The 13,247-nt window shown below is 32.0% G+C and overlaps 1 protein-coding gene across 1 annotated transcript; it reads left to right on the forward strand.

The window, feature by feature from the left end:
• Window positions 1-862: 862 nt before the first annotated feature.
• On the forward strand, window positions 863-1,889 carry LOC111695037 (serine/threonine-protein kinase pim-3). The gene has a single exon (XM_023464180.1). It carries the CDS (start codon window positions 1,201-1,203, stop codon window positions 1,873-1,875), a length of 675 nt encoding a protein of 224 aa, XP_023319948.1. The 5' UTR covers window positions 863-1,200; the 3' UTR covers window positions 1,876-1,889.
• The last annotated feature ends 11,358 nt before the right edge of the window (window positions 1,890-13,247 follow it).

Consider the following 13,247-nt stretch of genomic DNA (forward strand, 5'->3'; position numbering starts at 1 on the left):
TCATAGAAGCAATATGATTATTTTAGACCCTTACAAAGTTAACAAAACTGATAATGTATTTTTCTCCAAACCAGAGCTTTAATGAATTAGTCTTAATTTCTACAGTGTCCATCAGGAAACATCTTATACAATTTTTCCATTATTGGATAAAATAGATCTGTGAGTATCGTTTTGCATTTTGTTATTCTGGAGCATTAAGGCTTCGGAGTTAAATGAACTGATTAGTTTTGTTAAGTTTGCATATTTCTTACATTTTTTGTCCCACTTTGATCATAAAAAAAAAACATTATAAGTAATTAATGTTGGATTAATGTTTATTATTCAAAATTTAACAGGTTACAATTGATTGATTAATGTACGTTATTATTAAAAATAATAATTTATTTTTTCACTGCAAAGAAAACAAAACATGATTTGGTTTCAAAATACTGGAGTTGTGTCACTGCAAACTAGACACAAAAGGAGAAGGTCAAATTCATGCGACGTTACTGGTACAATTTTGTGATTTCGTAGCTCCTCTAGTTTTGATTTTAATATTTTTAAAAATCTAGTTTTTTTTAAAATTCAAGAGGTTTTCTTCTTCTTCTAAATAGTTGTTTAATAGGACGAGGTTTGATTGAAAATATGTAAGATTTCAACCTCACGTCCAATATTTAGTTTACCGTGGTGTAGTGGTTGAATGAATAAATGAATGAATATTATAATTGAAATGTTGGGTTAAGAATATGAAAAGTGTAGAGGATAAATGTAATGTATGCATGGAGGCCTTACAGCTAGGATGACGTAGACATTGCGTCTTTTTACAGAGAGGCGGGGGGGGGGGGATGGCGGGTTTGGCGGGGGTGGCGGTGATCTGTAGATTATGATTAAACTATCGCATATTTCTGGGTTCACTTGTTAAAGGTCAATTGTACTTTCACAGATTTTAGCATTCACATATTATTCTGCAACTCTTGAGTCAGCTACAATTTTGCAAAGTAAAGGACGGGCTGGAACGACTATCTATCTATCTGTGAGTATCTATCTATCTATTTGTTATACTGCGGAGGCACTGAACCCTACACCAGTCGTTAGTTCGCTCTCAGACGGAAACAGTACTTTGAGCTAGACAGTTGTAGTCCAAACCCTAGAGAGAGAACCAAGTACATTGAATCACCAGGGTTCAAAGTTACTAACCCAGTAAACTCTAGTTTATTAAATATGTGTGCTACTAGTGAGAAATCGACCCCTATGGAGACAGAAAATGAAGCATTGAACAGTCTGGAGACGGAATCCTGTATGTCTTGTGCTGATAAGCGTAAGACAGACGAGATGAAGAGATCACATCCACTTCTACCCTTTGAGCAAGCGTACAAAGTTGGAGATGTTCTGGGTAAAGGAGGGTTTGGAGTTGTCTACGCCGGAATCCGAACCAGAGATTCTAAACCTGTTGCAATTAAACATGTCGCAAAGGCAAGAGTGACCGAATGGTCGACTCTCTGTGGGCGAACTGTTCCACTTGAGCTTAAACTTCTTCATTCAGTTCAATCCGTCCCTGGAGTTATTAAACTCTTGGACTTCTATGAACGTCGGGATTCCTATATTTACGTTCTAGAGCGCTCAATGCACTCCAAGGATCTCTTCGACTTCATAACAGAGAAGCGGGCTCTTCACGAAGAAGTTGCCAAGAACTTCTTTCAGCAAGTAGTAGGAACAGTGCTCGCGTGCTACGCCCGAGGAATCGTACATCGAGATATTAAGGATGAAAATCTGCTGGTTGATGTGAGGACCGGAGAACTTAAACTCATTGATTTCGGCTCCGGAGCTTTTCTGAAGGATGAACCCTACACTGAATACGATGGTGAGTTTGAACATTATTTAGTTTTTTTTAAATAAACTTTTAAAACATATTTTTCTATCTTTTTTTCCTTACAGACAGCAAAAAAGATAAGTTATTATTCATCCTTACCATATAAAAGAATATTTATTTTATGACGCAGATTAAGAAAATGCATTTACGTTTTATTTTTTCAATACAAACTTAAAGAAATCGATGAATCAATGAGGGAGGTTTATTACGACTTTCTAACCTTAAAGAATTAGAGAAGTAAACATTCAATTATAAAGATGTCTTTAAAATATAATTTTTATCCTAAACTAAACTGTAATGAAATGTGTTTTAGTGGAATTTGATGTGTTTAAATTAACTTTTAAACAAAAATAATTATAAACTTTAGTTTGAAGGGACTGTAGAGTGTAGACACTGTTTCAAAACCTCCCATCTATAAGTGATAGGTCAGATTCACAAGAGTACCATTGAAAGGTTTGACAAAGAATGCATGATATGTCTGTCATTCTGTAAGAATACCTGAAAAAGTGTGAACAGTCCCATTGATGTGGTAAAGCCGTGGTTAGTCTGCTAAGTATATTAACAAGGATAAACTGGCAATATATGGCTGCAGACTTCTAATACTACTTCTGAAGTTCTGGTGCAGTTTCATCAACAGAGAATAATATTCAAGATTGTTTCTCAGACTTATCTCTTACAGGGACTGTATGGGAAATTTCAAGTGTCAATTCCCGATTCACAACGGTATCCTTTTACGCTTTATCTGATCTAGCAGGAATAAGTAACGTTGTTATTGATTTTGAAAACTGATTATCTTTGTGTGGAGATTAACTTGAAATTACGCGCATAGTCCCTGAAAGGAAAAAATTAATAATCAGAAAGAAATTAATTACTCCAATCATAATTCATAATTCAAACATTGACTATTTGATCTGGCAGAATTTATAGCTTAAAATATTTAAGGTTTACGATATAAGGTTTCAAAGATATAAGGATTATCTAAGAGTTTGCTCTGAGTGGTCCAAAGGTTGCAACTTGCAAGCTCTCAAGCTTACATCTATAACGAGAAACTTCTTCAAAACAAAAGCTATAAACAAGTGCTTTACAGATCTTAAATGTATCTTCATGTCTAAGGCGTCAAAAACAACCCTATTCCGGCTGGGGGGGGGGGGTCCCTCCCCCATAACGTTTTTTGGAGATAACTAAAAAAGTATTTCTAACTAACACATGCTCCTCAGTCCTCACTATAGGCTCACAGTGGGACTTTAATACCTACTGCCTGAGTCCTCAGGCAAAATGCCTTGAATGCCTTATTTGTGCACAGATGCCTTTGAAGAAAATTTACACATTTTAAGTTATCCTAATAAATGATTTTAGTTTTTTGAAAATTTTGCAAATATTTTTGCATATTTAAATTTGCCGTGGCAAAGGTTTTTTTAAATGTATAATTTATCATATTTCGCGCACTTTTTGTTTTTGCTCATTTTTTGCTTAATAACTTGATATTGCAATAAATATTATAAATTTAGCAAATATGAAATGTTTTTGCAGATTATTAAAGTAAAGCCTAAGGGCATTCTAAAAATATTTCAAATGTTATAGATTTGTTTCACAATTAGGAAATAGAAGGAGGGGGGGGTGGTNCCCTCAAAAAAAACTATTTTGGGTAAACCAGACGTCTGCCTGATAAGAATTAAAAAAGAGTTAGTAAGTTAAAATCAAAGGACAATGCGTTGTGAAACTTTAACTTTGACCCAGTCTTAAAAATTGATGCATCAACTTTTCATAACAGTCTTGATCTGTGGTGCCGCGATAAAATATTCCTTTTTTATATTTTCAAAGTATATTGTAAGGTTAAGTATGAGAAACAGTTTTTTTTTCTTTTTTTAGATTTTACTGCTTTTTTAATGTGATTAAAATTTCTTTTAATTTTTTTTGTCTTTTTAAAGCTTTGAATTCATTCTCTTGCACCTATGTTTTTCGTGTATTTTGTTTGCATCAAAATCATACTTTCAGAAAATATATGTATTTTTATCATATTGTCCTTAACTTGTAAAAAATATATTTTCCACGAGTGACGACGTGACGTGAGCTTTATAAATCTTGACAGATTTCCTTTGAAGGTTAAAAATAATATTATTAAGTCATATTTTCCTTGTAATATTTGACGTAAACAATCTCAAGTGAGTCATAATTCGCCAGAAAGTATCATTTTGAGTGCATCACAGTAACCTCTCAAGAAAACAGTGATTAATTGCATTTTTATAAATCTAAAGAAAGAATATTCCGGATTTTCATGGAAATTTTACATTTCGGCGTAGATAAATTTTTTAACTATCTTAACAGATTTGCAAAAAGAATTTATCTAAATGTGCGACGTAATTTCAACTTCTATTTTTTATAGAAAAATATATAAATGATAGATAAATACATTAATAGTTAATCAGATAAGCAGATGAATAGACAAAAAATATAGATTAGCAGATAGGTAGATAAAAAAAATCCGGCAAATAGTCAAAAAGATAAACAAATGAATAAGATAGATAAAGGATAAATGATAAATACATACTATAGATGAATACACAAATATATAAATAAATTAATAAATAAATAGACAAATATGGAAATAGAAAATAGATAAATAGATAAAAATAAGTGGATAGATATATAATCAGACAAATAGAAAATTAGATAAAAGAGATGAATAAATAAATAAAATTATAAATGGAGTAAATAACTGAAAAATGATAGATGAAAAGCTAAATTAATAACGAATAAAAATGATAAATATACAAATAGATGAATTAATAGAAAGATAACTAGCTTCACAGCAAACAGGGTTAAAGTTTCAACAGACAGTGAGATAGATAGATAGATAGATAGATAGATAGATAGATAGATAGATAGATAGATAGATAGATAGATAGATAGATAGATAGATAGATAAGCATGAATACGCCCCTGGAATTCATGAATTATCAAAGTACATCCAATGTAATTTACCATCAGGACAAGCTTTTAATCCTTTCATTTTTATGTCTTCATATTAATGTGTCTGTGCAGTAAAGTAAAGATATTACATGGTGCCCTGAATACATTTTGGTTAGATATTGGATAATTGTATTTGATTCATTTATTGCCTTAACAAAAACCAAATATCTATTCCAATTGAAGCAAATAAATCCAAAAGAATATAAATTTTTTTCACTATAACAATTTCGTCTAAAAAAATAATTCTAACGTACTTGTTGCCTGTCTAGTTATACAATTTTTATATTTGAAAAATAAAAAATTTGCATTAATATTTTATTTGTTTTTGTTTCAGGTGAGGTTTAGAAAGATTGTTACCCGTGAGTGCCAAGACCTAATACAGAGCTGTTTAACCCTAAACCCCTTGGAGCGCCTGCCCCTTGAATCTATTCTTTCACACCCTTGGTTCCATGTTAAACTTCCCCCTCAATACTCACCCCTGGACCTGTCTACACAGTATATCAATATACCCAAGAAGAAGCAGGCTGAGATCCCGCAGGGGTCGATATAAACCTTGGCACCTCCAGGGGGGGGAGTTCAACATTGCACCCATCAACCCCTATACATATCACCAAATATACTTTCTGTGGTAAAAACCGTTTTGTGAGAAGTGTGAACCTATAATTGCTGGAAACCAAAGATTCATGTTTCGTAGATTTTTCTGTTTCAGCCATTTTGGAAATTTTTCTTATGTTTTGTATGATTCTTATAAAGTATAGTCCTCCTTAAAAACAATACTATTATGTTCCTTGTGTTGATCTCAGTAATTATTATTATTATTATTATTATTATTATCATTAATTGTAATATAGCCAATCCGGAGAGATTAAAACACGTTGCCGTCACATCTTTATAAACTTTCAGCTGTTAATTAAATATGGAAACCCCATATTATTATCTTTTAAAACAAATTTATCCAAAACAGACAAATTAAATCAGATATCATTTGAATTAGCCTAATCAGGCTAGTTTAGCTATTTTCAACTACGCTTTTATATCTATCAAGCGTGATATGTTTAGCTATTCAAATCTAATCCTGGTGACAAATTTTAAAAATAACAAAACTTGACATAAACACCCTGTATCCCCGAAACAATAGTACATATTTATACGTGTATGTACTATGTACATTGCACAGCTAATGTACTCAATGTTATATTTGTACTGCATTTATGTGCATATTTATCGAGTGTACTGCATGTTGTTGTTTATGTTTTATATAAGTTGCTAGAACAACATATTATATTATTGAATTAATAAATTGTTCGAAAAAATCAATCTTGCTTTGAGTCTGAAATAATTGAACACTTGTCTCGAATCAAAATTTTCTAATTCCTATATCTTTACAACCTTGTGCAGTTAACCTTTTATTCTATAATCTGTTGAGGTTTTGACATAGCATTTATTGTCTGAGATAGCTAAGGTCTTCGACAAGTTGTTTCAAAGACATGAGCATTAAAAATTAGAGTTTGAGGAGATCAGTTCCTTTAAAAAAGTATTTTTTGGGTGTACTGCACACTCACAGTGAACTTAGAGGAAGGTTTTGGGTGTAGTGCACACTCACAGTGCACTTAGAGAAAGGTTTTGGGTGTTATGCACACTCACAGTGCACTTAGAGAAAGGTTTTGGGTGTACTGCACACTCATAGTGCACTTAGAGAAAGGTTTTGTGAAAGATAAACTTTTAAACAAGAGATTTTTCAGAATTGACACTTTGAACATGACCACCCAAAAAACTTAGAAGTTGCGCGTCACAGGACATTAATGTCTATATCATCTCTAAACCTATAACTGGTAAAAATATTTGTAATTTGGTTTCAAGATTAAGTTAATAGTACGTTCAACAAGTTAAGAGTACGTTCAACAAGTTAAAAGTACGTTCAACAAGTTAAAAGTACGTTCAACAAGTTAAAAGTACGTTCAACAAGTTAAAAGTACGTTCAACAAGTTAAAAGTACGTTTAAGGCACAGCCGGATTCATCAACAAGCAAAGTTGTTTAGTAAGATTGCTTACTCTCAATGCGTTCCAGGGTTCACCGACAAAGGGTCAGACGACACAGGGTCAAACGACACTGGGCCAAACGCCAAAGGGTCAAAAGCGCGACAACGAGTAAAACGACATAGGGTCAAAAAATGCGACAAAGGGGCAAATTTTTTTTTTATTTTGACATCTGTTACATTTAGTATTTATTTATTATTATTTAGGGTTAGGTTAGGTTACGACACTCTCTGGGCCGAGCGCTGCGACCACGGGTTAGGTTAGTTAAGACACTTTCTGGGCCGAGCGCTGCGGCTAGGACAGGATAGGGGGCCGAGCGCTGCGGCCACATGGTCAATTATATCCATGTCTAACATATAAGATCCATGTAAAAAATTGATAGGAGGGTTGCGAGTTTCCAATGATTCAAATCAAAAAATATTTTTATCATTTTGACCTTTTGTCGTTTGACCCTTTGTCGCACTTTTGACCCTTTGTCGTTTGACCCTTTGTCGTTTGACCTTTTGTCGGTGAATCCGTTCTAGTGTACGGAAAATGTCCTCTCCTTCGTCTCCTAAGCACTGGACAGTGAAATCCGAAAATGACTGATCCCTACACTCGTCTCCATAATCAGTCATTTACAGAATTTATTGTCCATTGCTTAGGAGACGACATTTCCCGTACATTGGAGAACATGGAGAATAAGCCACCTTTCTAAACTACCTTGGCAACAAGACAAAGTTGACACATTTTACCAGAAATTTAGATGAAAAGATATAATACTAAAGGGAATACAAGAATTTACGATTGTTAGAATTAGTTTACAAAAGACTCATGGAGATGTAATTTTAGCAAATTTTATATCTAATTGTATTTAATGTTTATTATGAATGCTGGATGTGCAGATTTCAGATATTCAAAGCTTCTTCAATATTTAGTAGATGTAATGAAACCAATATTTAGTAAATGTAGTCAAAAATGTACTTAACTATTTTACGTCCAAACAGAATACTTGGGACTTGATTCAGCTTGTATTTAGAGAATGTTTAGCCCAGTAGAATATTTATAAATTGGTTCACCCTGTAGTATAATTAGACATTGGTCCCTCCGTAGTATAACTATTCATTATTTCACCCTGTAGACTATTCAACACTTGGTTTCCTTGTAGAATAATCAAAACTTGATTCACCCCGTAAAATACGAAAGAATTGGTTCACCCTGTAGTATAACTATAAATTAATTAACCCTGCAGAATGCTCAGGAATTGGTTCACCCTGTAGAATACTAAAGAATTGGTTCATATACTGTAGTATAAGTAGAAATTGGTTCACCCTGTAGAATACTAAAGAATTGGTTCACCCTGTAGAATACTAAAGAATTCTCTGTATTCAAGACAACAGAAGGAAAAGCTGACTTTTATAAGTTAGAGATGAAAGAAGAAAAGGTGGATAGATAGTTTGACAAATAGATAGGCTACTAAATAGATAGATAGGATAAAAAAATATAGGAAGTTAAACAAATAGGTTCATAAATAGTTATTCATAGAAATTAAGACTTCAGAAACAGCTGTATGGAATATGTTCAGTTGTATTCATAATTTCGAAAAATATGTTCGTAACTTGAAATGCTTTCTTTGGTTCGATATTACGATCAAAATGATAGGGCTCCAATAGTGTATATGGAATAGATAGATAGATGGAAAAATTAATCGAAAAAGGAATTTAAAGATAGAATTAGAAATGAATATATGTAGCTATTCAAAGAAATATCTATTTATCAATCTATCTATCTATAAAAGTATCTATTTATCTATTTATCCCTCTATCTATCTATCTATCTATAATAGTTTCTATCTATCTATCTATAAAAGTATCTATCTATCTCTAGTTTCCCAAAGTTCTGTATTCTATTGAACCCGAGGCTTGAGAATCTGCTGAGTCAGAACCAAGAGGTTTTCACAATCGAGGTTTCGTGAATGTGAACCATACACGAGGTTGCGTGATTTTTAAATATTTTCGAGGTTTTGAGATTATTTATTAGAGAGGTTCAGTGATTCTTTATTTTTACGTTTATTGCGAAAAAACGAGCCACGACCTTTTTTTGAAGAAAAACGAAGAGCATTTAAAACAATGCAATTGAATTACGTCTCTAAATAAACAAGTCGAATGTCGTTTTAATAATATTTTTATTTTTTAAAGTTATATTTATTTAGAAAAATATTTTCTTATCATTAAAATTGAATTAAGAACCAGGGATATTAAGAAAGATGAACATTTCCTTCAGACTACAGTATGGTTTTGGTAAATTATATTGCGATTTAATAATATTTTTATTTTTTAAAGCTATATTTATTTAGAAAAATATTTTCTTATCATTAAAATTGAATTAAGAACCAGGGATATTAAGAAAGATGAACATTTCCTTCAGACTACAGTATGGTTTTGGTAAATTATATTGCCTAGTGGTGCACCAGGAATATTTTTTTTGCATTTCATTGGAAACGTCCCAAACCCCTAAAAATTTTAATTTTTGATTAAACTTTTTGTTCTGGGGGATTGCATATATTTATATCTAGAAATCACCAAGCCCACACATCCTTTCTTTCAAGTTTGACTATTTAACTATTATATAAACTTTCTTAAACTGACATATTTTTTCTTATTCCCTTAGTTAAGAGTTCAAGTCACTTTGGGGTACTGTCGGGTACTTTGGGGTAATGTTTGGTACTGTGGGGTATAGTGGGGTACTGCAGGGTACTGCAGGGTACTGCAGGGTACTGTGGGGTATATTGGGGTACTGCAGGCCCAGGGTAATGCATGGTACTGCATGGTACTGCTGGTTACTGCTGGGTACTGTACCCCTAGGCTTAGTACGTAAATATAATTCACCAAACCCATACTGCAGTCTTTCAATTATCATATAGGGAAATGTTCATATTTCTAAACATCCCAGGGAAAGATTTTACAGGTTCTCTTGAATGAAATTTGATTTGAATCAAGGTAAAGTTATGGAATAGGTTGATTAAAGATCGCCTATCTTTATCACAAATCTTTTATGTATTTGTTCTTTGAAATTGGGAAATAAAAGTAGCAGAAATTCCGTTGAACGGATATTTCTGTGAAAAGTTTACTTGCATAACTGCTAAAAAATCTTGTCATGCTGAGTAAATAGGTTTAAATAAAGTCAAATGCAATTTAAGTTTTTGACATAAAACTTTTATCGGAGTATATCTTTATGAAACCTTGCATCAGCTTTGTGCAACTCAAATATATATATATAAATAGAAATTCAGAAAGCTCTGCACCCCACCTGTCTACTGCAAGGAATTTCAAGGAACACGCGTTCATTTAAAGAATGGCATGATCATTTCACATTGGTACCCTTTAAATATTTGTCTCATCAAAAAATATCCATTCTTTTTTTTAAAAAACTGACTATTTTCAAGTGTGGTTTCTCTGTCAAAAAAGAAATTTTCGAATTTTGTGCTTAGGGAGCTATAAAATGATGATTTCTTCCATATATTACTGATCAGATAAAGATACTAAAAAGGGTTTGGTTGCGAATTTGCAATCACACTCGTTAGACGAAGGGTCACTGAAAATGGCAACAAATGTCTCTTTAAGAAAACCATCAAAATTGTTCGTCATATTAATTCGAAATTGCAAGAAAAAATGTATTATTGCAATATTTTTAAATATTGTTTTAATATCCCAATTAGATTAGCAAGTACAATAGGTGGCATTAGAGAAATGGGACAATTATACATGACGTCACAAGTGTCAAATATAACAAGGAAGACAACATTTTTTCCCATTGGTTGGCATGTTTTCCAAAATTAAATAAAAAAAGTGTAAAAACAGAAAATAAAGAAAACAAAATTGTGCTTATTTTACTGTAAGATAAGCACTTTTATCATTTTTATTAATAATTTTATCGGACACAATTGTGACGTAAGAATACAGCTGTACTGAGAGTGTACTGTGTACACATTTAAAATTTTCTTTTTCCTCAATTTTATGGTTTTCACTAGATATATAGTATGGTTGGCTTGTCTATTTGAGAGTTTATTTCATTGAAGATGATAATCTGAATACAAATTTGAAAGAAAAAAAAGAAAATATGTTTTATTTCAGTCTGGGTTCAATCTTCCTTTTTTTCTTAGGTCGATTTTTTCCAAATAGCCGCTTCTAAAAATCCTTTTAAATTTTCTTTTATATTAATTCAAAGAACAAACTTAGCTAGATTGCAAGAACGGCTTTATAATGCATTTTAAAACAATTCTATGGGTATTTTAAATTTGAACAATTATTCCCTTTTTCTTCGGCAAGGGCGGCAATAAGAAGTCACGAGTTCAGGAACATTTAGATTTTATTCTTATGATTATTCTTATAACATTTTTAATATTCAATATTTTTGCATGGATTCTGCAATATTTTTTCATTGGCCTTGCTTATTCACAAAACAAGAAAAAAATCGTCATTATATACCAAAAAAAAATAAGATAAAAGTGTGGGGGGGGAAATTTTCTTCCAGAAAGATTCAAAATATTGTTTATTTGATCTTTTTCAATGCAGATGTAAACCTTATAGCCCCCCCCCATTTATTTCATTTTTATTTTAAATTAATTAATTTTAATTTAAATTAAATTGTTGCCAAAAGCTTAGGCATCGGTTGATCGTTCACGAAGGTTATCGATAAACAACGATGTTTAAGCTTGTTTGAAGGTAGTTAACAATATTAACAATAATTGACGATTATCAACGATGGTTAACGACGGTTAATGTTGGCTCACGAGTGTATGCGATTAAAAAACTATTTGAAACGACGGTTAACGATATTTAACGACAATTAACGATGCTTAAGAATGTTTAACAATGGTTAATGTTATTTTACAATAAACCATACTCCGACCTGTTTGTTTAATTAAACCTGGTTTATCATTTAATCAAGGTAAACCTGGTTTATCATTTAATCAAGGTAAACCTGGTTTATCATTTAATCAAGGTAAACCTGGTTTATCATTTAATCAAGGTAAACCTGGTTTATCATTTAATCAAGGTAAACCTGGTTTATCATTTAATCAAGGTAAAGCACAAAGGATGAGACTGTAAAGACGGCCCATTATTCTAAAAATATGAAGATTTGAAGCTCGGTATTTTATTTCTGCATTCAGTTGAGTATTTTGATGAACTACTAAAGGATGAAGCACAGAAACAATCCAGTTTGGCACTACAACGAACCCTAAATGCAAATGATCGGACCAAACAAATTCTGTTACAATCGTCTCTGAATTCTCATCCTTTGTGGGTAACCCTGTATCTGTTGAAGAACACGGATGAAATCAAGAAGTTGTGGAAATTATTTATTTATGTTTCCTGATTTAAAAAAAAAGAAAGTTTAATATCAGAATAAAAGTTTCATGCATCAAAATATTTTTGGTTAAAATAAAGTTTAAAGAGAGAAAAAGTCGATTTAGGTGAAAACCCCCAGTCAATAATGTGCTTCTTTCTAATTAATGCAAATTTTTTTTGGAGGCAAACCTTTTCTTTATTTCAAAGTTAAAAGATAATGCCAAACCAAATTTTCTACATTTGGTCATTGACGTTTTCGACAAAAATTGATTTCTCAAATTTTTACCTTTTACAACATGTGTGTGCACCACTACGGAAAAAAAGTGGACGCACTATGGAAAAACCTAAAGAGACGCACTTTAGCACACACTTTTTGAAGACGCACTAAAGCGTGACATGTGTATTGCAGGTTTAGATAAATGATACAAAATCTGAAAAATTTGTAAATTACAAATTAAATAGATAACCGTGAATTTTTGATTGGGTTCAATTAATTTACTTTTAGGGACCATCTTGTCACAAGGATATTTAGGGGACAGGTGGGCTTTTAGGAAACTGCAAATGTGGGGGGGAGGGTATGGGGAGGAATATTGGGTCAACTGTCTCCGACCNTTCTGCTGAGTGATTCAAATTAATACGAATTCTGCACTTTGATTTAATATTTATACAAATTCTGCACAGTGGTTCAATATTTATACAAATTCTGCACAGTGGTTCAATATTAATACAAATTCTGCACTTTTATTTAATAATTATACAAATTCTGCACAACGGTTCAATATTTATACAAATTCTGCTGAGTGATTCAAATTAATACGAATTCTGCACTTTGATTTAATATTTATACAAATTCTGCACAGTAGTTCAATATTTATACAAATTCTGCACAATGGTTCAATATTAATACAAATTCTGCACAATGGTTCAATATTTATACAAATTCTGCACAGTGGTTCAATATTAATACAAATTCTGCACAATGGTTCAGTATTAATACAAATTCTGCACAATGGTTCAATATTTATACAAATTCTGCACACCAGCTTAACATTTACACAAAT

The sequence above is a fragment of the Eurytemora carolleeae genome, unplaced genomic scaffold, assembly GCF_000591075.1.
Source record: "Eurytemora carolleeae unplaced genomic scaffold, Eaff_2.0 scaffold125, whole genome shotgun sequence".
Classification (NCBI taxonomy): domain Eukaryota; kingdom Metazoa; phylum Arthropoda; class Copepoda; order Calanoida; family Temoridae; genus Eurytemora; species Eurytemora carolleeae.

Bases quoted from the DNA above. Each gene is read 5' to 3' on its own strand.
- LOC111695037 (XM_023464180.1), top strand. From the start codon at position 1,201: ATGTGTGCTACTAGTGAGAAATCGACCCCTATGGAGACAGAAAATGAA.